The sequence below is a fragment of the Apium graveolens genome, chromosome 7 (genome assembly GCF_009905375.1).
Source record: "Apium graveolens cultivar Ventura chromosome 7, ASM990537v1, whole genome shotgun sequence".
In the NCBI taxonomy this organism is placed as follows: domain Eukaryota; kingdom Viridiplantae; phylum Streptophyta; class Magnoliopsida; order Apiales; family Apiaceae; genus Apium; species Apium graveolens.
Window position 1 is genome coordinate 250,585,278 of NC_133653.1, and position 21,914 is coordinate 250,607,191.

Here is a 21,914-nt window from a genome sequence, read left to right on the forward strand (position 1 = left end):
TATTCCTTTCACTTGTAAGAGAAGTCATCATCAACCGGATCATTTGATGAAATTCTGAGATCAGGACGGTTGCAGAAGATTTTTCAGGCTCAAGGATCAGCTGAAAGCAACTAGTAATAATTATCTTGAATACCTCGTGGGAATGTTAAATATTAAGAATTAAGATAAAAGTGCATTTTATGGCTATCTTCAAAGGCAACATGGTTACAACCAGTTAAGGCATAAAGAAGCAAAATGATCAGCTCAGAAAGTAAAGTATTTTCTATCATTTTACTTGTATTTTTTTGTTCCTTAATAGATCCAGCAGCTTAATGAATGTAGTTGTGCTCTATTCAAAGTAATTTTACTTATTATATATTTTGTTATTATCAAGAAGGTAATTTATGACTGTTATTCTATCAGTCATAAATTGGGGGAAATTGTTAGGAATCATGTGCACTTTTGATGATGAACAAAACACATGACACAATATTTCACTAAGTAGGCGTAGCTACCAATGGCTAAGTTATAGTTCGATATCCACCGGTGGAGTAACTTATCTGTGATAAAAATGTGTAGCATTTTTCATGTAGATCTCATATGATAATCAATATTGTAACTGTTTTTTTCATAGTCATCTCCAACTCAATGGATACATAGAATAGGATGATGAATTGTTAATACTTAATGTCATGTGATTCTGTTTAAATGAAGTGAGATAATCGATGGTTAAGAAATAACACTGTCAATGGCTAAGGAATCAGCTCATCAATGGCTAAGGAAAGTACACTGTCAATGGCTAGTGTAGCAAATAGCAATTGATAGTGACCTAACAGACACATATGTCGAATCTGACAGAGCATATGGGCTGGTAGAAGATCTCAGTTTAAAAAATGGGACCCAAGACAAAACGAGCATGTGATCTTAGATAGTGAAGAAAAAGAAACATTCAATTTCCATGAATGACGAATTGGAGGGATATTCGAAGCAGCATAATAAGATAAAACCTAACCTAATTTGTCACGACTCACGCGAAAGAGAATGAAGAAGCAATCTTGCATGACCTGACCTCGAAGATTGTGATATGTATTATCTAGTAAGATTTATTACTTGGTGATATTTGTAAACCAAGTAGTAGCAGTGTAGTCTCTAAGAAATAAGAACTAGGGTTTTTCAACAGAGTTTAGTCAAGAGCACTATCTCTTAGAGAAACACTGTAAAACGCAACTGTGAAATTCTTGTAATGTACACAAATTGTTACTTCAATATATTACTCTGGTGGCAAATTAAAAATAAATCACCTGAAATTTTGATGTCTTGTGTTTTTATTCTTTTTATAGAATTTGTTCGAGCTGAAAAAGCATAGTTTGTATTCAAACCCCCTTCAACAAATTACTACCATATTGATTGTCGGTAAATAACACTTGTATCCCCTTCAAAAACTCATAAAATTAAGTTCTCAAATCAAATATCAGATTTAAATGAGATTTAATATATATTTTTAATACAATATAAAAACAAAATTTTGCGACCAAAAAAATAAAATAAATTTTTGACGCTGCATTTTCATGAAAATTAAAGTTTTTGACCTCATTCCAAGAAATACAAATAAATCTGTACACACGATGCAACACCACCTATAGACACAGAGAATCAAGAACTGGAACAGGGGGACTAACTGACAAGATCAAGATGTCAACCAAGATAGTACACAACTCAAAAGAGAACAAGTTTGAGACAGAAGACAAAAAAGCCTACTTAGTTTATGAGCTTACAAATGGTGGCAAAGTCATTGATATTCTCCATACTTTTGTCCCTCCTTCTAAAAGAGGACTTGGTCTCGCATCTCACTTATGCGTTTCAGCTTTTGATCATGCACAATCTCATTCTTTATATGTTATTCCCTCTTGCTCTTATGTCTCTGTAAGCCCCCATCAATCTTTCTCTCTAATTGGTATTTGTTGTTGTGGGTTTTGTTTGTTTGATCATTTAGTTGTGCCCGGTTCTTGATTTTTTGTTATATATGTATGTTTATATTTGTATCGAGTTATCGAGATTAATATGAATTGAGCTGACTAATATTAGCACAAGAAAAAAACGGGTTGTTTTGTTGAAGGGTTTTGTGTGATGTTGTTGATGAACTATGTAGCAAAAGGGGTTCTTTTCAATTTTTCAAATTAATATATGTTTTAATTTTTTTATTTTTCTAAATATTTTTTCAAATTTTTATCAACGAGGCCGATTTTTGACCGATTAACCCGATTTTTACCAATTAATCCGATTTTTCTTTTTTTGACCGATTTTCGTAAAAAACGAATTTTGACCCGATTTTCGCTTAATCAGTTCGATTTCCTACCGAACACCGATTGATCGCGGACTTTTAGAACACTGGTAATTGTAGAAAATCTGCGAATGACAAAATGTACTATTGGATTTTGTTTTTTTAACATGGTTATTAAGGCTAAAACAACATGTTTGTGTTGGCGGGAATTGTCATTCTTGTTGCTCATTTGGTAATAGATAGGTTTTTAGTCGAATTGTGCAATAGTAATTGTCAAATTGTCAGCACCGCAGGAATTATATATGTAGACGGTTTGGTTCTATAAAAAGTTTCAACCACATTTCACAATCCGATGAAACATGTCCTATATTATATGTTTTTGAGAGTATGTAGTGTTGTTTTGGTACTCTGAGTTTTTTAAATATTAGATTTCATGTATTACCACAAAGAGGGTTAAGTTTGCACTGAGGAATAGCAAGGTTTATTACATAGAAGATATTATAATAAAGATGAGGTAGAACTTTCAAACATATACTTGGTAGAATCCATGGTTGTGAAGAAGGCAAGGGTTGTCTTGGTGATACCCTCTACAGCTTTACTGCAAGCACCTTTGCTAGTTCGACTTTAAAGCCACACATAAGTTTCCAACTGGGTGACTTAGAGGCTATGGTGTGTTCAGTAATTAATATGATCTGGAGCTCGGGATCTAACTTGGTTTGTCACAAATGACCCAAGTGCAAGAAATGCAACAAATTTAAGTCATCCACAAGACCACTAGGCCAGTACGGTAATCAAAATATTATACTTTTACTTGTGAGTTTGGATTAGAGTTGCGGCTTATATTCCAATCAAAGGGTATCTCATGTTTTAAAGTGGGACTATTATATTGCATCATCCCTTCTACCAATAACTATACAGCCTAAGCTCTATATATTATGCAAGTCACCCAAATTTGCTTTTTAAATCCATGTTACATGTACACTATTTTGCCTTGTGCAGTTGGTACTATATGATTTTATCTTCTGCTGTAATATCTCTTTTCAGGATGGCATCTTATTTTATCATAGATTATTGGCATAATTGTTTCTATGTACTAAAGTCGTGTTTTATCTCAGATGCATATAAATAGATTGATAGTTTGCTTAATAACTTATCTCTTTACAAGTGCGAAGGTGAAAGATCATATACAATATTTAGTCAACTTAGTGTCCAAGCATTTAGGTTCCTGGCTATCACATACTCCAGTACTTGGATGACTTGATTCAACATTTACAACACTCATGGTTGGAACTTGTATGATAAAAAAGATGATATGTACCGGGTCGTACGTTGAAGCAGTCTCAGAAAGTCTTGCTTTATTAGTTACAGTTGCAACTAATGATGCTAAAGTCTAGGACTAGTCATGTAAAGAAGATTAAGTTATTTGAGCAGTGGCAAATTTTGTGATTTAAAATCTCAAGGTCTGCAAATTTATCAAGATCTGTTAATAAAAGTATATCAGCTTATAAAAATCTGGATTTAAAATTCAAGTTAATGTATCGGCGCATTGCTAAGGAGTTTATACATCTGTTATATCACTATGTAAATGTATACTTGGGAATTTTGACCTGCAGTTTTCCTTTTCCTGTCTAAAACTAGCCAAATTTACGGAAGCATGAAAGAGCATCAGTAAATTACTGCTGATCAATCGTTTGGAATTAGTATTTTGGCTTTAGTTATTACATTATTACTTCCTGTCACTAGGAATGCCATATTTATTCCTTCTGGCAGTAGATTGTAGTCCTCTGTGGCATGACAATCAATTATGCTACAAAGTTTGATACAGGAATGTGTTCTTGCTCTTGTATAACAATCCAAGTCATTGCAGGACACTTTTCTTCCTCGAAATCCATCTTGGAACCATCTTGTGTACAAGGCGGACACCAAATCAAACATGTGAAGCTGAAAAGCTGAGGGCATTCATTGTTCTTTCACAATTGTCTTTGCAGTTTCAAACATGAGTAAACTCTCTTATGAGTTCTTTGTAATTTTAAAAATATGCATATGGCAAGATCCCTTTGCAGATGTCTGTATCTTTTGTGGATATTGCTGTAGTATTTAAAATGTTGGGATTAAAATTAAGTTGCTTGGTTTGTTTTACGTTAATGATATAGTTGAATGAATTTAATGGTACCTTTTCATTTTTTTTCTATTTGTAAATTCTAAAAGTTTCTCAATTTCTGATAAAAAACAAAAATTCCACTGCCAAAATTTTGCCATACCTGATGCTATCACAAATACAAATATTGGTGTACGTGTTTCTCAAATTATAATACTGGAGATGCCAAAACACAGGGCTGTTAAATAAATTTGAAGAATCCGATATACGTTCGAAAAATCCGCATTCGTATTTGAGAAAAAAATGAATATTATTCGTATTCTAAATAAAATAACCGATTCCGAAATCAAGTATATATATAATATTTAAATTATAGAAATATATAATTATATATAATTTAAGATTTATTCTATTAGTTTATAGTGTGTGTATATGCATTAAATATATACAAATTTTACATGATTGTACACATACTTTATACATATATAAATATATCGTTGTTGTAATATACTAGCTTTAATAATATTAGAAGGGCTACTAAATCTAAGAGGGAAAGAATGAATCGGAGAGAGATATAAAGCATGTATTAGGATGCTTGGTGCAAGTTTTACATTCACCAAGGCCATGTATTTATAGCCAAGGTGAAGAACAAAAGCAATCAATGTATTATCAAAATTTCTACTCCTAAAGTTTAACCCTACTATTACAATATTTGACCACATGGCAAATCAATTCACAACACTCCCCTTTGATTGTCATTGTGGTATGGATCATAGACTGCCTCGTTAAAATCTTGTCAAAGAAAAACTCAGTGGGATAAAAACTTTGATGAAGGAAAAAGAGTACAATATCCCCTTGGAAAAACTAATCATTCTCTGAATTTTGTTGAAACAAATTTTTGAGTCGACGCATTCCAATGTTCTGTCGTAATTTCTCAAAGGTTGAATTCGGTAATGATTTCGTGAATAAATCAGCAAGGTTGTCACATGACCGAATTTGTTGTACATCAATTTCACCATTCTTTTGAAGCTCATGAGTGTAGAAGAATTTTGGTGAAATGTGCTTCGTCCTGTCTCCTTTGATATATCCTTCCTTGAGTTGATCAATGCATGCAGTGTTATCCTCAAACATAATGGTAGGACTTCTAGTGATGTCTGGTAATCCACATGATTCCCGAATATTCTTGATGATAGATCGCAAACAAACATATTCTCTACTGGCTTCATGAATTGCAATGAGTTCTGAGTGATTTGTTGAGGTTGCCACCGTAGTTTGCTTCGTGGATTTCCAGGAAATGGCTGTACCGCAATATGTAAATACATATCCAATTTGTGATTTACCAAAATGAGGATCTGACAAATATCCAGCGTCTGCATATCCAATCAACTGAGATGTTGATTTTTTCGGGAAGAATAATCCAAAGTCTGTTGTTCCACGAAGATAACGAAATATATGTTTGATCTCATTCCAATGTCTGTACATCGGAGCAGAGCTAAATCTAGCCAATAAATTCACAGCAAATGCAATATCTGGCCTTGTATTATTTGCAAGATACATAAGTACACCAATTGCACCTAGATATGGGATTTCAGGACCAAGAACCTCTTCATCGTCTTCTCGTGGTCGAAATGGATCTTTATCAGGCTCTAAAGATCTAACCACCATTGGAGTAATTAATGGATGAGATTTATCCATGTAAAATCTGTTCAAAACCTTTTCTGTATATGTGGATTGGTGGAGGAAAATTCCTGTTGACAAGTGCTCGACTTGTATCCCAAGACAATATTTTATCCTTCCAAGATCTTTCATTTCAAACTCTGTTTTTAAGTATATGACAGCATTATTAACCTCCGTAGCTGTTCCTACAAGATTTAAATCATCCACATATACAACAATAATCACAAAACCAGATTGTGATTTTTTGATAAAAACACATGGAGAAATTTGGTTACTAATATACCCATTCTTTTGTAAATAACGACTTAGTCTGTTATACCACATACGACCAGATTGTTTCAGCCCATACAATGATCGTTGAAGTTTAATGGAGTATATATGACGAGGTTTCTTGAACTCATCCATTTTTAACCCTTCTGGGATTTTCATAAAAATTTCACTATCAAGTGAACCATATAGGTATGCAGTAACGACGTCCATAAGACGTGTTTCCAATTTTTCTTTAGATGCCATACCTAATATAAAACGAAAAGTAATTCCATCCATCACTGGCGAGTATGTCTCTTGATAATCAATTCCAGGCCTTTGAGAAAACCCCTGTGCTACAAGTCGGGCTTTATATCTCATAATTTCATTCTTTTCATTTCGTTTTCTTATGAATACCCATTTATTCCCAACAGGGTTCACACCGATTGGTGTTTGGACAACAGGCCCAAATACTTCTATTTTATGCAATGAATTTAATTCTATTTGGATTGCGTCTTTCCATTTTGGCCAGTCTTTTCTTCGACGACATTCATCCACACTTTGTGGTTCAGGATCAGAATTTATGTCTACATCCAATGCTGCGGAATACACAAATACATCATCGATTATGGCTTTACTTCGATCCCATAATTTCATATCATGCACATAATTTATTGAAATTTCGTGATTGTTTAACCCCGTATCTTCAGGGACTGGAATCTCTTCAGGAGATAATACCACTTCAGGGGTATTTGCTTCTTCTGGAGTATGTGCCACTTCAGGGGCAGTTTTCTTTATTTTTCTTTTTCGTGGTGCAACATCTTTTGCACCGACCGGTCTACCACGCTTCAGGCATGGCTTTAATTCTGTAACCAATTCTTTTGTAACTGATTTTTGAATTAGTATATCTATTCTAGCTAGAGTATTTACTGCAGGTATATGAGATTTAGTTATATTTATAGAATCGTTAAATGCATCAGGCATTTGATTTGCGATATTTTGCATATGAATAATTCTTTTAACTTCAAGTTTGCATTGACCGGTATGTGGATCTAGAAAATATAATCCTGATGCATTACATGTTATGTCAGGATTAACTTTATTTGAATGTTTATCTCCCCCTAAGGGGGGAAACATAGACTCGTCAAAATGACAATCTGCATATCTTGCGGTAAATAAGTCTCCGGTTAGAGGCTCCAGATATCTAATTATAGATGTGGAATCAAAACCAACGTAGATACCCACTCTTCTTTGAGCTCCCATCTTCGATCTTTGTGGTGGAGAAATTGGTACATATACAGCACTTCCGAAAATTTTGAAGTGAGAAATATTAGGAACTTGACCAAGTACCAGTTATAGCGAAGAATGTTGGTTGTAGGAAGTTGGTCTAATCCTAATAATATTAGCAGCATGAAGTATTGCATGACCTCAAATAAATTTAGGTAATTTTGCTTTCATCAACAGCGGTCTTGCAATAAGTTGGAGTCTTTTGATAAAGGACTCGGCTAACCCATTTTGTGTATGTACATGAGGAACTGGGTGTTCAACTGAGATTCCTACAGACATGCAATAGTCGACAAAAGTTGTAGATGTGAATTCGCCGGCATTATCTAAACGAATTGACTTAATGCAATGATCTGGGAATTGAGCTCGTAATTTGATTATTTGGGCAAGTAATTTTGCAAAAGCATCATTGCGAGTTGAGAGAAAACAAATATGAGACCATCTAGTTGAGGCATCGATTAATACCATGAAGTACCTAAATGGGCCAGATGATGGGTGTATAGGTCCACATATGTCGCCTTGGATCCTTTCTAGAAAAGTTGAGTTTTCAAGCTGAACTTTAGTAGGGGATGGTCGAGTAATCAATTTTCCTAAATAACATGCTGAACATGGAATGTCATTGTTGGAAAGAACTTTAAAATCTTTAAGAGGATGACCAGTAGAATTCTCTATAATACGACGCATCATAGAGACACCAGGATGACCTAATCTATCATGCCAAAGTGTAAAAGATTTTGGATATATGAGTTGGAAGCAATGACATTGTGTGACTCAATAGTTCTAAATTTCATCATATATAATCCTGAGGAAAGTGAGTGAAACTTTTCTAAGATTTTCTTGTTTGTAGAATTAGCGGAAGTAATAAGAAGATATTCTCTATCAGCCTTAGAGGTAGTTTCGATGTGAAAATCATTGAGTCGGATATCTTTAAAACTAAGAAGATATCTTGTAGACTTACTAGAATATAATGCATCTGGAATGTGTATGTGAGTACCATTAGGGAGGATAAAACTAACTTTTCCAAAACCTTCGATTATATTAGATACGCCGAAAATCGTTCCGACTTGAGCTTCGGTTTTGGATATTTGGGTAAAATATTTTCGGTTCTGTAGAATCGTATGAGTTGTACCACAATCAGCAATGCATATATCTTCAAAATCCATTCTGTATATAATTAAGAAACAAAATTTATTTGATAAGAACATAACACACTACATAGTTCAAACAAAATAAAGCACACAATACACACTACTATAGTAATTATATGAAACTAATCTTCAGCCTCCCATATGGGAGTTTCGTTAGGTTCATTCGGACCATTAATGCTTATTCCTCTAGTTGTGATTCTCGGGAAATCATCTATGTTATTGTTGGCGAAATTTGTTTCTACCATTTTCTCTTTTAATTTTTGTGAAGATTGGTATAGCTTAACAAGATGATCTGGGGCATGACAATTACGTGTCCAGTGCCCATCCATGCCGCACCTATAGCAAACATTTTCAATTTTTCCTCCTCGTGGTGCCTTTCTTTTACTCTGTGATTCAGATTGCCACTTCCGGTGACTAGAGTTGTTATACGGACGAAAATGCCCGTGGCTCCGACCTCGTCCACGGTACCGCCCTTGGCTCCGTCCACCTCTATTCCCTTTTCCACGTACATTCTGCTGGAATGACATGTTATTTATTTCAGGTAATGGGGCAGATCCTGTTGGACGGGATTGATGTTATTCAGCAACGAGGAGAGTTGATAGAAGATCCCCGAATTTAGTAAATTTGCGCTCCCTTTACATCTCTGCTAAGTTGATATTATTGGGTTGAAAAGTTGATAGTGTTTTATCGATTTTTCTTTTTTCCGTAACTTTCTCACCACACATAATAAGCCTATAACTTATTTTGAACAAAGCAGAGCTATATGCTCGGACACTCTTAAAATCCTGAAGTCTTAAATTAGCCCAATCATTTTCAGCTGCAGGTAGATAAACTATTTTCTGGTGATCGTACCTATCCTTTAGATTTTCCCATAAAATAAAGGGATCCTCGACTTCTAAGTACTCAGATTTTAAATCTTCATGCATGTGGTGTCGGAGAAAAATTATAGAGGTAAAGTTTTCTTCGGCTGTGGATTTATTTTCTGCCTTTATTGTATCGCTTAATTTCTTTGAACCCAAGTGCAACTTTACATCTTGTACCCATGATAAATAATTATCGCCAGAAATGTCCAAGGCAACAAACGACAAGCTTGTAATATTTGTCATACTAAATCTGAATTAACATGAAAATTATTAAATTTTAATTCATCAATGTAAATTTACATAAAATCCTAGTTAATCGGGTGCGTTAACAAGTACGCAATAATCAATGTATATATCATTATTATCATTGATATTATAAACAGATCTATATATAAAATAATAAATGGATTTTCACCCGCCATACGGACGTCTGCGTATGCAGGTTATCTCCGACCAATAATAAATTAAAGTGGACAATCCTGCATAAGTTAGTTAGGGGCAAAAAAAATTATTATCCGATACGTATGCAATTTATAAATTAAGGTTCCCACTATACTTCGGTATTACCAAAATTAAATGGTACCGTAAAATAATTTTAATAGGCGGTGCTCCGGCCATATATATTTAAATTATTAGTAGAGGGTGTAATCACGTCTACTCCGGTTATATATATTTGAATTATATGTAGACGGTGTAACCACGTCTACTTATATATATGTATATTTAAATTAAAATTATACCTTCTCGGTTTCGGCAGGACTTCGTGCTGATAACGTGTTGTAATATACTAGTTTTAATAATATTAGAAGGGGTTACTAAATTTAAGAGGGAAAGAATGAATCAGAGAGAGATATAAAGCATGTATTAGGATGTTTGGTGCAAGTTTTACATTCACCAAGGCCATGTATTTATAGCCAAGGTGAAGAACAAAAGCAATCAATGTATTATCAAAATTTCTACTCCTAAAGTTTAGCCCTACTATTACAATATTTGACCACATGGCAAATCAATTCACAACAATCATTTAAAATTTAATTCTAAAAAAATATTCTAAAATCATCGTCAATACGATTGAACCATCAAAAAATTTAAAAAATCCGATTTCCGTCCAAAATATCTGCAATCCTATACGAGAAAAAACAGATAATCAAAATAAAACGAATACTATCTATATTTGGATTCGATAACTACGAATGCGAATACGGATATGCCTATCTGTATCCGAATTATTGGTTTGTCAGCATGCAACTTACAAGTAGAGAGATTAAAAAGGAACTAGTCATCATTTTAATTTATTGTTAAAAGCCTAAAGGTAAGGTATGAGTTATTTTTCAAATTTACATAAGAATGATAAAATTAATTTTAATTTGTTAATAAAAAATTGACTTTTTGTTTTAATGAAAACAAATATTTTCACTATAAATCACTTTTTTTTTAACTTGTTTCACCAATACAATTACCAAACTAAAATCAAAATTCACCCTAACTTAATAAAAATAGAAAAGTTAATATATAATGAATTAGTATTATTTGTAATTAGTTATTGAAAATAGAAAATAAAAAATAAATATTATTATGACTTGGGAAAAATGAGATTAAAGTACAAGTTTAGCCTATTTTTTTAAAAAAAATAAAAAATAATCCGTACAATAAAGTATTCACTTTATTTATATGAGATATCCTGAACTATCCTATATATGAAATATCCAACGTGGAATATTTTATACAAATTGTTTTGTTATTCAACTGACAACTGATAAAATTGAAATTTTTTTTCAGAATAATATTTTTATTAAATTTTTAAAAAAATCGACTAATTTTTTTATTATGACTCCGTTTTCTCCCATTTTTAATTTTAATTTAGGTCCGATCAACACAATACTAGTATACTACACAACTTTCATCTCCTTCCCCTGCATATATACATACAAATACAATACACATTGAATTGGGGGAAATTCTTAATCATTCAATTCAATTTTAAATTATTAAATTTGATGATGAACAGAAAAAACTCGTCTTATTGCTGCGCGCTATGTGACAACTCTAACGTTCCTTCTATTTGCTCTACTTGCGTTAACTACAGGTATTAATTTTAATCAATATTATGTAATTGTGTTGTTTAATTGCGTTATTTTATAGTGTGATTTTGTTTTTATTGTGTTTGATTGTTTCAGATTGAATGAGAATTACACTAGTTTGAAAGCTTTGAAGGCTCGCCGCGATCAGTTGTATTCCAGATTGACTCAATTGCTTGTCGCCAAGGTTTTATTCGTTTGTAATTTGTGTTTATGTGGAATTTGCGTGTTTAATTGCTTTTTTTGGAAAGACTATGTTTTATTGCTTCGTTTGTGTAAATTCTTATGTATTGTTAGTTTGAGATCATTTGGAAGAAATACGTGTGCAAATGTATGTATAGACTTGTGTTCAAAAGGAAACATTTTGGGATACAAAGTGTGCAACTTTGAATCATATACGTATTTTTTTGCATTTTAGTAGGTTATTTTGTGTGTCGGTTGTTATGGATTCTATTTATATTTTGGTGAATTGTAATACTTGCAATCAACTTTTATGTTTAGATAATATGGTAAACATATTGTGTATATCTAGATGTTTATTTAGTGAATAGTGGAGGATTTAGAATTTTTTGGCCAAAATTGTTTGTTGTAGACTCTCGTTATGCGTTATGCGTTATGCGTTATGCGTTCTTCCTCTTGTATATGTTTGTTATTTTTTGTAGCTATGTTTTAGCCTTGAAACTATGTATCTCTTCAACTAGTTAGTTGATTTTTGAAAAGCATTAGTTAATTTAGTATTCTAAGTTTTAAAGTGTTAATTATTTACCAGGGAAAGGCAGATGATCAGCTTAGCTGGAGAGTCCATCAACATGAAAAGCTTGCAACACTCAGACAGAAGCTTCATCACCGTAAAGAAAAACTTCTGAAGGGTTAGTTGGTACATGGCAGCCACTTTGTTTTTGTTGGTCAAATTTGTGATACTTGGATAGCTTTTTAAATGTCCAAACAATTTTGATAGGGAAGACCGATGTTAAGAAGATGACATATGATTTAAAAGTGAAATACGAGGTGCTCGAATTAGCCATGAGTACGGTAATTTCCATTCCTTCAGCTTAATAAATCTCTTTCCCTTTATTAGCGGTAATTACTTGTCAAGTCCTTCATTTAATCATTATATGCCCTGCCTAGTTATCAAATTTCTATACTAGCTTTGTTAATAAATTGTCTTTACTTGTCACAGTTGGAAAAAAATCGCAAGGAACAATTGGAGAAGTATTTTCCCAATCTTATATGCACTCAGAGTTTGGGCCTTGTAAGTATGCTAGCGTTGAATCTTCTTAGCAAAGTGCACATTTCACCACATCTTAGTAACAATTGCCATTTACCGGGCACAATTGTATATATTCCCATATCCTACTAGGGGTGTAAATGAGTCGCTATTTGAGCCAAGCTCGAGCTATACTTTACTGACCAAGCTTGAGGTTTCAAATTACTTGACTCGTATGGCTCGCAAGCCTAAACGTAGTTTGCGAATTTAATCAACCGATCTGGAGTTTACCCTTTTTTTAGTTTTTATGAATATTTAAAATTAACTTGTATTTTACAAATCTAATCTTGTCGATCTGGAATTGGCCTTATCATATTCGAGTTAATTCGAGCTTTCGAGCTGAACTCAAGCGTGAGCCTGACAATATTTGGCTCAGCTCATTTACACACCTATTTTGCACTATGTAGATACATGGAAAACATTTCCTACATGACATACTGGGTGATTTTTCACTTAAGCTATTGAAAATAACATTATTATTGCTAAGAAAATCACTACATACCACACTCTTTACCAGGCAATTGTATATCTTATCTTGTTCTCCCCTTTACACGTGTTCTCTTTCTTATTACATTACGATTTTACATGTTCTCTTCCTCTCTCCTTGTCGCTCATATGTGATTTCTCTCCCCAAGTCTTTCCTGTTATCTAAAATGGAATGTCTAGCTGTTTCTAAGATAAATAACTTTTTATATTTTGAAGAAGTACCACAATCACATTTTAAAATATTGTTAAAAATTGTTTTTTATGAGTAGAAATCAAGAAAGTTGTCCTGCATTTGTAATGTCCAGTCATCATCAATCTCTTTTCTTCCAAGACTGCACTATGATACACTGCATTTATGTCATTTATTTCTAAAAATGTTCTCAGTTTTTCTTACTGTGGATAATAAACTTGAACTGCAGATGGCAATTTCTTCTGAGCGTCTTCATAAGCAGTCAGTGGTTGTAAAACAGATTTGCAAGCTGTTTCCTCAACGAAGGGTAAGCTTTAAGATTTTAATTATCACCCTTCCAAACTACCTTCTCTTCATCTTTTAGCGCTCCTTACTTAAACAAGTAGAAATACGATTTTAATTAATGACGTGTAGGCTAAATAATAAATTTGAAATATAACCCTAAACTACACGTGTCAATGGTGGCATGAGAATATCATTATTTCCAGAATTCCATATTACTTGTTCTATTCTTACAATCTTAACCTGACATTTAGGTATGTGCTTATATATTTGGAACAAAGTAAGATTTAAATGCACATCTTGTTTTTGCTATGTCACGTGTCTACTGCACTGGAGGCACAATATATATTTTTTTTAATTGGAAAAATTCAAAATTGTCTCGGAACTTATAGTAACAGATACATTACATAATTCGTGTAATTTGTGATGTTATTTTATGCTTTTGACTTACTGAAGGAGTCAACCATTGAATTTTTTTTCCTTATTTTATTTGTGAATATCATGTTCATTATGAAATGCATTAGCAACAAGATGATGTTATCAAAAATTGTTATTTGCAGATCATTTTATATTCCTACATATGAAGTTTTCATCATTATTAATTTACATTTAATTGCAGGTTTGACATATATAACCCATGCCATGCCAATTATATAATTTATTCCTCATTTTTTGTCTTGTGCTTTTCTATAAAATGCTATCTGTTTCTCCTTGTTAAAGGCATGTTTTTTTTTGCTGAGTTTGACTAAAGACATTTTGATGTGTTCCTTAAAGGCTTAAACTACTTTTTCTGCGGGCATAATTACGTCAAAGTTGTTGTGTACTAACATTAATCTTCAAGAAGGATACTTAATTTTGATATTTCTAATAAGCAACAAAGTTACGTGCTCTTCTTGTTAGCATTCAAATAGAGTTTCTTTGAGAACATTTTTTAAGGATCAAACTCCTTGGCTTGCTATATTAGAGATATATTGACTTTCTTTTTAAATCCAGAATAGCAGGTCCCTGCTAGGAATGTGCTGAAGTTGTTTTTCATTTGAGACAGATGAGTGCAAAAATTAATATATCTATAGTGTTTTCTGTTTGAATTTCAATAAATTATTGGCATTCCATTAATTAACAATGGAATTTCATTCCTTTTAATTTTTTTCCCCATCTACTATTTGTTGATAGAGAATTTCTCTTATTAGTAACGTAAAAATAACCCTGACATTTCCTTGCATCGTAACAGTATTATTTTGAAGATACTTGTGTTGTCTTGCATTAATTTAGGCAAGTGGCTTTTCCCTAATTGGATGTACGATTGTTATTGTTGTTCCTTTGCAGGTGCTAGAAGGAGAGAGAAAAGATGGGGCTACTGGGCAGTGTGATCAAATTTGCAGTGCACTCTTGCCAAGGGGTCTTGACCCCCATTCAGTCCGATCTGATGACCTTGCTGCCTCTTTAGGGTAATTTTCTTTTTACATGCTTTTCTCCTAACATATCATTGTGCTTGTGCTATTGATGATAATGATTTATCCAGTTCCACACACACACACACCCCTATATATATTTGGAGTACAATTTTCTTATATTTTTCTGGTGTTACATGTTAACATGATTAACAATTTGAAGATTGTTCGTAATAATTTGAGGATTGTTCGTAAATTAAGTGGGAAGTAGTAGAGATGGACTTGTATCTTTAGAGAGAAGAAGATGAGAAACTTAAGCAGGTGACATCCCTTCCTCATTCTTTCATGTTAAAGGCCTAAAGGACCAATATTACCTTTCCCCCAAAGGATTTACCAGAAGCACTTCATCTTATAGCATGTCGCAATCCTTGATTTGGAGTAAGAAATTTAAAGTTTAATTTGAATAAATTATATTTTTTGTGTTATTAACTTATTAGAAAAATAAAAGGTCATTTCAATTTAGTATACGTATTGTAAAGTGTAGTAGATGAGTATAATATTAGAAATTTTCTAGATTATGGTATTGGATTAACAAAAGTCTTTGATATTGATTATGAGTAGTTCAATTTTTTTAGGATTTGTTTCAGGGCTATCCTCCTATAGAAGGATATGTATGTTATTTTATTTCTAGAGTTTAATGATTGGTTGATTTGAGAAATAATATCTCTCTTCTTTCTTGTTGTGATCCATCATATTTTCTCCTTAGTCCCTTCCACATTTGGAGAACCCTAGGGTGTGTTTGGATTGGGGGTTACAGAGGTAAAGGGTTGGATTGGGACTTGGGAGTTTGAACCTTTACCTTGTTTCGATGAAAGGGTTGAGTAAGGAGGGGCTCAATTCTTGTTTAGATAAAGGGTTAGGATGGAAGGTTGGGTATCTAAGTTTATTATTATTATTTTTAGTTTTTCTGAAATAAAATAAGTACAAAATGTACAGTTATATGAGTGTGATTTATTATTACCAATTAATACTGTACAAGCAAAAGAGTGTATAATTTATTTTTTGTATATATGCACTTAAAAATTAGTTATATCAGTTACCACTATAATTAGTTAATCTTACAAATGTGCTTAAAATGAAAATTTAGATAAAAAAAGCTGGTCATGTTTGTCCCAAAGGCTCTTTAATTAAAATGCAATAGCGACTGTGCACTAATTAGAATGGTAACTGCAGTAACGAGACGGACAGACAATCAACCTTCCACAACAACCGGAATTGAGGTGTTAGAAAACCCTCCCTTCTTAGTTAGATGACAACCCCCGCCAACCCATCAAAATTCAACCCTTCCTCCTAATTGTGTTCCCAGCCCAACCCCCCATCCAAACAAATCCTTAGGGTAGCGACTATAGTTGAATCATCCTAGTTCTTGGCCTTGGTTAGTAAATTTTCCCACACAATCCACCCAAGAACATTTTTTTTATAGTTTTTTTTAATTTCTTGTCCTACATCAGTCATTTAAGGCCCATTTCTAATTCATCTTATCTCATCCTTCTTCTGGTGTCTATTTTATTACTTTGCTTATTTCCGAGTATTTTCTATCCTCAGAGGCCAGCCTTAAAACTTGGGAAGCAATATACTCTTTAACCAACACACTCTGACCTCAATGCTAAACCAGACACTATACACTGAAGCAAATATTAAAGGGAGATAATATACTTCAGTCTGTGAGAATGTTTGTCTGTTGAAGCAGCAACATGTAGTAGTGGCAGAGCGGCTAGATGAAGTACAGGTATCCTCTAAATAGGATCTGCACCAAGTTAAACTTTTATAACTTTTTAGTCTGTCAAAATGTTGAGACAGTCATTTTTCAAACTGGGGAGCAGCCTGATTTTCCTTCAACCTCCATGATCGCAAATAGCTATCATTAAAGTACTAAATACAAATACCAAGGGTAAGGCTTTAAAACTGAAATACTCCCAAATACTTAACTTAGCAAAAAAAAAGAAAGAATGTGGATTACTAAAATTTGGTAAAAATCCTGCACTTTTCTGTTTGTCAATGATTACTGTATAGCCTCCTAAGTTACTTAAATTTCAGAAGTTTCTTAGGTGAATCTTCAGAGAATTAGGATAAGTTTCAGAAGTGGAAGCACTCACTGTGGGTGCTAAAAATTGCCGAATCTGCATGGATATTGTGCTCTCTATATATCAATTTTGGCTTACTAAGAGAATGCATCAATAGTTAGCAACTCTAAAACTTGTCTATATGGTCCCACATATTACTTCCTATGTAACTATTATTAGATTATACTCTGTAATAAAATGGTGATGCATGACTTCCAATCACTATACATGTTTGAATCATTTTGGAAGGCTGCCAAAGGTGGCAACTTTTGTTGGTTCTTTGAGCATCCCTTTAGCTCCCGTAGGAAACCCAAGAGAGCTACACCATAAAACAGTGACACTCTTCCGACACTCCCTAATCGAGGTGTTCTATATATATCCTACTTTCTGCTCAACATTACTTCAGAATTTTCTAGTTTGCTCTCTGTGAAGTTTGATTCTTACAACAAATTCGTAAAAGATGGTTCATACATTTTAACACTGTTTAACATATATTTCTTTGCATTTAATTTATATTTGATGGTCTGGTATGTGTTTATATATGTATAGAACTATAGATGCATATATTTCAGTATAAACTGTAATATTTAATTTCCTGAAAAGCAGATACATGGTGCAACTTCTTAATCTTGTCATTCACAATGTTGGGGCTCCAGCGCTTCACAACTCGGGTTTCGCAGTAAGTGGTCTCCTTGTAATGTACTTGTTAATTGTTATATAATCTGTTTTCGAACCTAGCTATAGTCCACCGGGGATCTATATTTATTAATAGATCTTGATATGTTAGGGATTCTTATCAAGTATATTACCTTCTGTTCTAGTCTTGATAAAGGGTAATAATGTTGAATTTAGGGTTTCACCTGAAGATTATCACAGTATATCACACTAAATATTTTTGACATGAACTAGAAGTAAAGATGAGGTTTGAAACATGTAAATCAAAATTGAAAAACTGGGATTGAAAGTATGTAGTACAGTTACAATCTTAAAACTGCAATATCTAGGGACTTGGATCTCTTTAATTTACTTATTTCAGTCCAGAAGCTGGCTAACCTGCACTGCTTTAGAAGGGGCTACACATTCTCTTTACTCTTGAGGGCTTTTCGTCGTTGAATGACCTTCCTGCATTATGCAGAAAGCTCGTATCACCTCATAAGTTCATTATTTTTTTGTTTACCATTATACGATCTTGCTGCAGGGTTCAAGTTCTAGGATATGGCAACGCGATTCATATTGGAATGCTCGTCCATCGTCCAGAAGGTATTGCTTTTTTGATTCATGACTGGATATTTGATATATATTGGTTTATTGAATATTAATTTAATCATCTTTTACAGCAATGAATATCCATTATTTATACCGCGCCAGAATTTTTGTTCTACTGGTGGGGAAACTTCATGGTCAGACAGAAGCTCGAGTAACTTTGGTGTAGCTTCAATGGAGTCTGAGCAGAAGCATAGTCTAGATTCTCCGGGTAGAAATAGCTTCAATTATTCTTCTGCTTCACCACATTCAGTCGAATCCCACATGGATTTACAGAAAGGAATTTCACTACTCAAGAAGAGTGTGGCATGCGTGACAGCATATTGTTATAATACATTATCTCTGGAAGTTCCTGCAGATGCATCAACTTTTGAAGCATTTGCGAAGTTGTTAGCCACACTTTCTTCTTCTAAGGAAGTCCGATCAGCCTTTTCCATGAAGATGGCTGGCTCAAGGTATTTGTTTATTTTCATTCCCTCATTTTTAGCTTAGTTTACACTTTAAACTTTAAAGACAATGTATTGATGATTTGTAATGAATACATTGTAAAAAGATGTAAGAAAAGGATTCCTGATTATCTTCAGTAAATTTAAAATTCTGACATGTACCTGCGACATCTTCCTTAATTTAAGTAACAGTATTATTCAACAGGTTTTATAATGAGTTATTGCATTGTTCATGTATGAAATTAAAAAGTGAGGAATAGTTAAGAAGATTGCTGTGATAAATAGTTATCTATATTACCCAGACACAGCTAAAAGTGTCCAACATGGATACGTCCAAGCGTCGGACTCGGCAATATTTTGGAAAATTTTACATAATTTTGGCCTAAAGTAGGTGTCCGAGTGTCCATACTCCATACCCATGTCCATGTGTTGAGTATCCGACACGGATACTTAAGAAAAATAGAAGAGTGGGGGTAACAAGGATAGTTATACACTGAGCCAGGTGTCTTTAATAAAAGTCTTAATAACATGGATAGATATACACTGAGCCAGGTGTCTTTAATAGAAGTCTTAAATATATGCCCGTGGCTGATAGGCAGGAGTAGTTCTATAATGGTACATTTAACACATGATATGGATTTCTTTTTAGTTAAAGCCTGTATGTGGTGTTCTTTGCTTTGTATGTTTGTAGTTTGAACCCCGTCTCCTACTTCATCAATCTCCTTCTCAACCTGCTTTTGCCCCCCTCACTTTAGAAATATCTGAATACCGTTGTGGCTTATGGTTATTTTCACTTCTACTTGCATATTTGTCATCAAATGGACTCGCAGTTATACTAACTGCACGTTACATTTGGTGTTGACACTTGCAGGTCTCACAAGCAAGTCCAGCAACTGAATAAATCTGTATGGAATGTTAATACCCCTGTTTCATCAAGCACTTTATTGGACAGCACATATATTCTTCCCAGATCTGTATGTGATTATTTACTAGCTTCCTCCATATATTACTGCTTTACACATTTGTGTACCTTAATGGCCACTGCTGATATGGATAAAAATTATGTTAAAGTTGCCTTTATTATCTATCTGTTCTATTTTCTGTGTACTCAACTGGTTAAATGCAATTATATTTCCGAATCCATTGGACCTGCCTTGACAATTGTTTCCAGTTAAAAGTTTGAAGAACATTGTAATCTTGTTACATTTGATCTATGCATCAACATTTTTAAATGTGGATTCATTTGACTCACCTGTACTATTTTATCCATTTACATGTTTGAAGAACATTTTAATTTTTTTTATTGGTTTGTGCTTCATAATTATATAAATCCGTCTACGTGTGAGTTAATTTTAATATCCTATACTGACCACTGGTTCACTTTCCGCAGACAGTTCTATGTTTGTACAAGTTAATCAAAGCCCCATCCTCTGACCATTGCTTGATAAAATGAAATCTACAGACTTAAATGTGCATTACTTATAAAATTTAGATGACCGATTTCTGAATATTTCGTAAAGAAGAAATAATCTCAGTTTCTTGATATTCTACTTTGCAGAAAAACATGTTTGACAAAACTCCCCCCAGTTCTGCCAACAGTTTCCTTTATTCTGCCGCTCTGTCTGACAGTGGAAAGGGCGAGAACCTCATTGAAGGATGGGATCTCGTGGAGCATCCAACTTTTCCTCCTCCTCCATCAGAAATAGAGGATGTTGAGCACTGGACTCGAGCCATGATTATTGATGCAACAAAGTACAAAAAGTAACTCCGTGCTTTAGCATTGTATTCCGCAAGTATATATCTATAGTGCACCGTCCTTAATAGTGAAACCTATTGTCCATATGTTATTTTGCAACAGACAGAATAATAATCTTGATGAGATGCAAACCAAATAACAAGATTTAATTTAGATCGTAGTCAACCGATGATAGAGGGGTTCTCCTTTGTGGATTAATGTGTCAACCTTTCCTTCTATGAAACCCTTACGTTCAACACTGACAGATAATGATCAAGGGGCTCTTAGTCAATATGCAAAGAGGGGAATCAAATTATGCTCGGGTATACTTTGTAAATATGAACCCGATGTAACATATTTCAACATGCAACTATTTAACAGATTATATGTATGTAATTATTTTTAATAGTGTGTAAATGTTGTTTACCTACTAGTTTATGTATATATTTTTTAAAGCAAAGAAGCAGACTGTTGTCAGAGCTAATCATCATAACAATGACACTGTCTTTTTTCTCATATGCTGTCTTTTGCTATGTGTAATTTTTGGTCGGAATTTTCAAAACTAAATCCATATATTTAGTTGCAACATTTATCTATGTGTTTTGATATTTGTGAGAATGGAAACTGAAGCATTATATTTCAGCAAAAAAAAAGTGTGTATGTACCTATAGAAAAGAACTATATTAAGCTTGTATATTCTTAGATCTTTTGCTACATTTATAACGTGAATCACTGATTCCTCATTTGTGAGGATAAAAAATTTGTTAAGGCTGACACTACAAATCGATGTACTCAGTGTCAAGTTGTGGAAGAGATGCCGAAGATTTTAATCTTCTTTCACGGTGGGCTATCTATCTTCCTAAATGAACAATACCAATGTCATTAGAGCAGAGTAAATGGGCCAAAATGAAACAATTGACCCTTTAAATTATGTAGGTCTTAGCATCGAGATGATTATTATTTTCATTATTATTATTGCAATAGAATATAATATATACCTGATTTTAAAGTGTTCTACACAATTTTATACTTTTATCAAAATTGAAATACTATAAAGAAGAAAAGAATAATAATTCC

At 33.4% G+C, this 21,914-nt stretch overlaps 4 protein-coding genes across 4 annotated transcripts; 2 read left to right on the forward strand and 2 right to left on the reverse strand.

The window, feature by feature from the left end:
* The first annotated feature begins 1,570 nt into the window (after positions 1–1,570).
* On the forward strand, positions 1,571–4,440 carry LOC141670438 (acetyltransferase At1g77540-like). The gene is made up of 2 exons (XM_074476278.1): positions 1,571–1,902; positions 4,128–4,440. The coding sequence occupies exons 1-2, from the start codon at positions 1,672–1,674 to the stop codon at positions 4,197–4,199; spliced, it is 303 nt and encodes a 100-aa protein (XP_074332379.1). The 5' UTR covers positions 1,571–1,671; the 3' UTR covers positions 4,200–4,440.
* A 651-nt stretch (positions 4,441–5,091) lies between these two features.
* On the reverse strand, positions 5,092–6,023 carry LOC141674638 (secreted RxLR effector protein 161-like). The gene is made up of 2 exons (XM_074481349.1): positions 5,663–6,023; positions 5,092–5,150 (listed from the first exon to the last, which is right to left on the reverse strand). The coding sequence occupies exons 1-2, from the start codon at positions 6,021–6,023 to the stop codon at positions 5,092–5,094; spliced, it is 420 nt and encodes a 139-aa protein (XP_074337450.1).
* A 2,812-nt stretch (positions 6,024–8,835) lies between these two features.
* LOC141674639 (uncharacterized) lies at positions 8,836–9,819 on the reverse strand. Its single transcript, XM_074481350.1, has 2 exons — positions 9,432–9,819; positions 8,836–9,269 (listed from the first exon to the last, which is right to left on the reverse strand). Exons 1-2 carry the CDS (start codon positions 9,817–9,819, stop codon positions 8,836–8,838), a joined length of 822 nt encoding a protein of 273 aa, XP_074337451.1.
* Positions 9,820–11,462: 1,643 nt separating this feature from the next.
* LOC141671930 (uncharacterized) lies at positions 11,463–21,353 on the forward strand. The gene is made up of 12 exons (XM_074478379.1): positions 11,463–11,662; positions 11,754–11,841; positions 12,424–12,523; positions 12,613–12,686; positions 12,835–12,906; positions 13,827–13,904; positions 15,206–15,327; positions 18,000–18,072; positions 18,592–18,653; positions 18,731–19,111; positions 19,974–20,076; positions 20,661–21,353. The coding sequence occupies exons 1-12, from the start codon at positions 11,574–11,576 to the stop codon at positions 20,865–20,867; spliced, it is 1,449 nt and encodes a 482-aa protein (XP_074334480.1). The 5' UTR covers positions 11,463–11,573; the 3' UTR covers positions 20,868–21,353.
* The last annotated feature ends 561 nt before the right edge of the window (positions 21,354–21,914 follow it).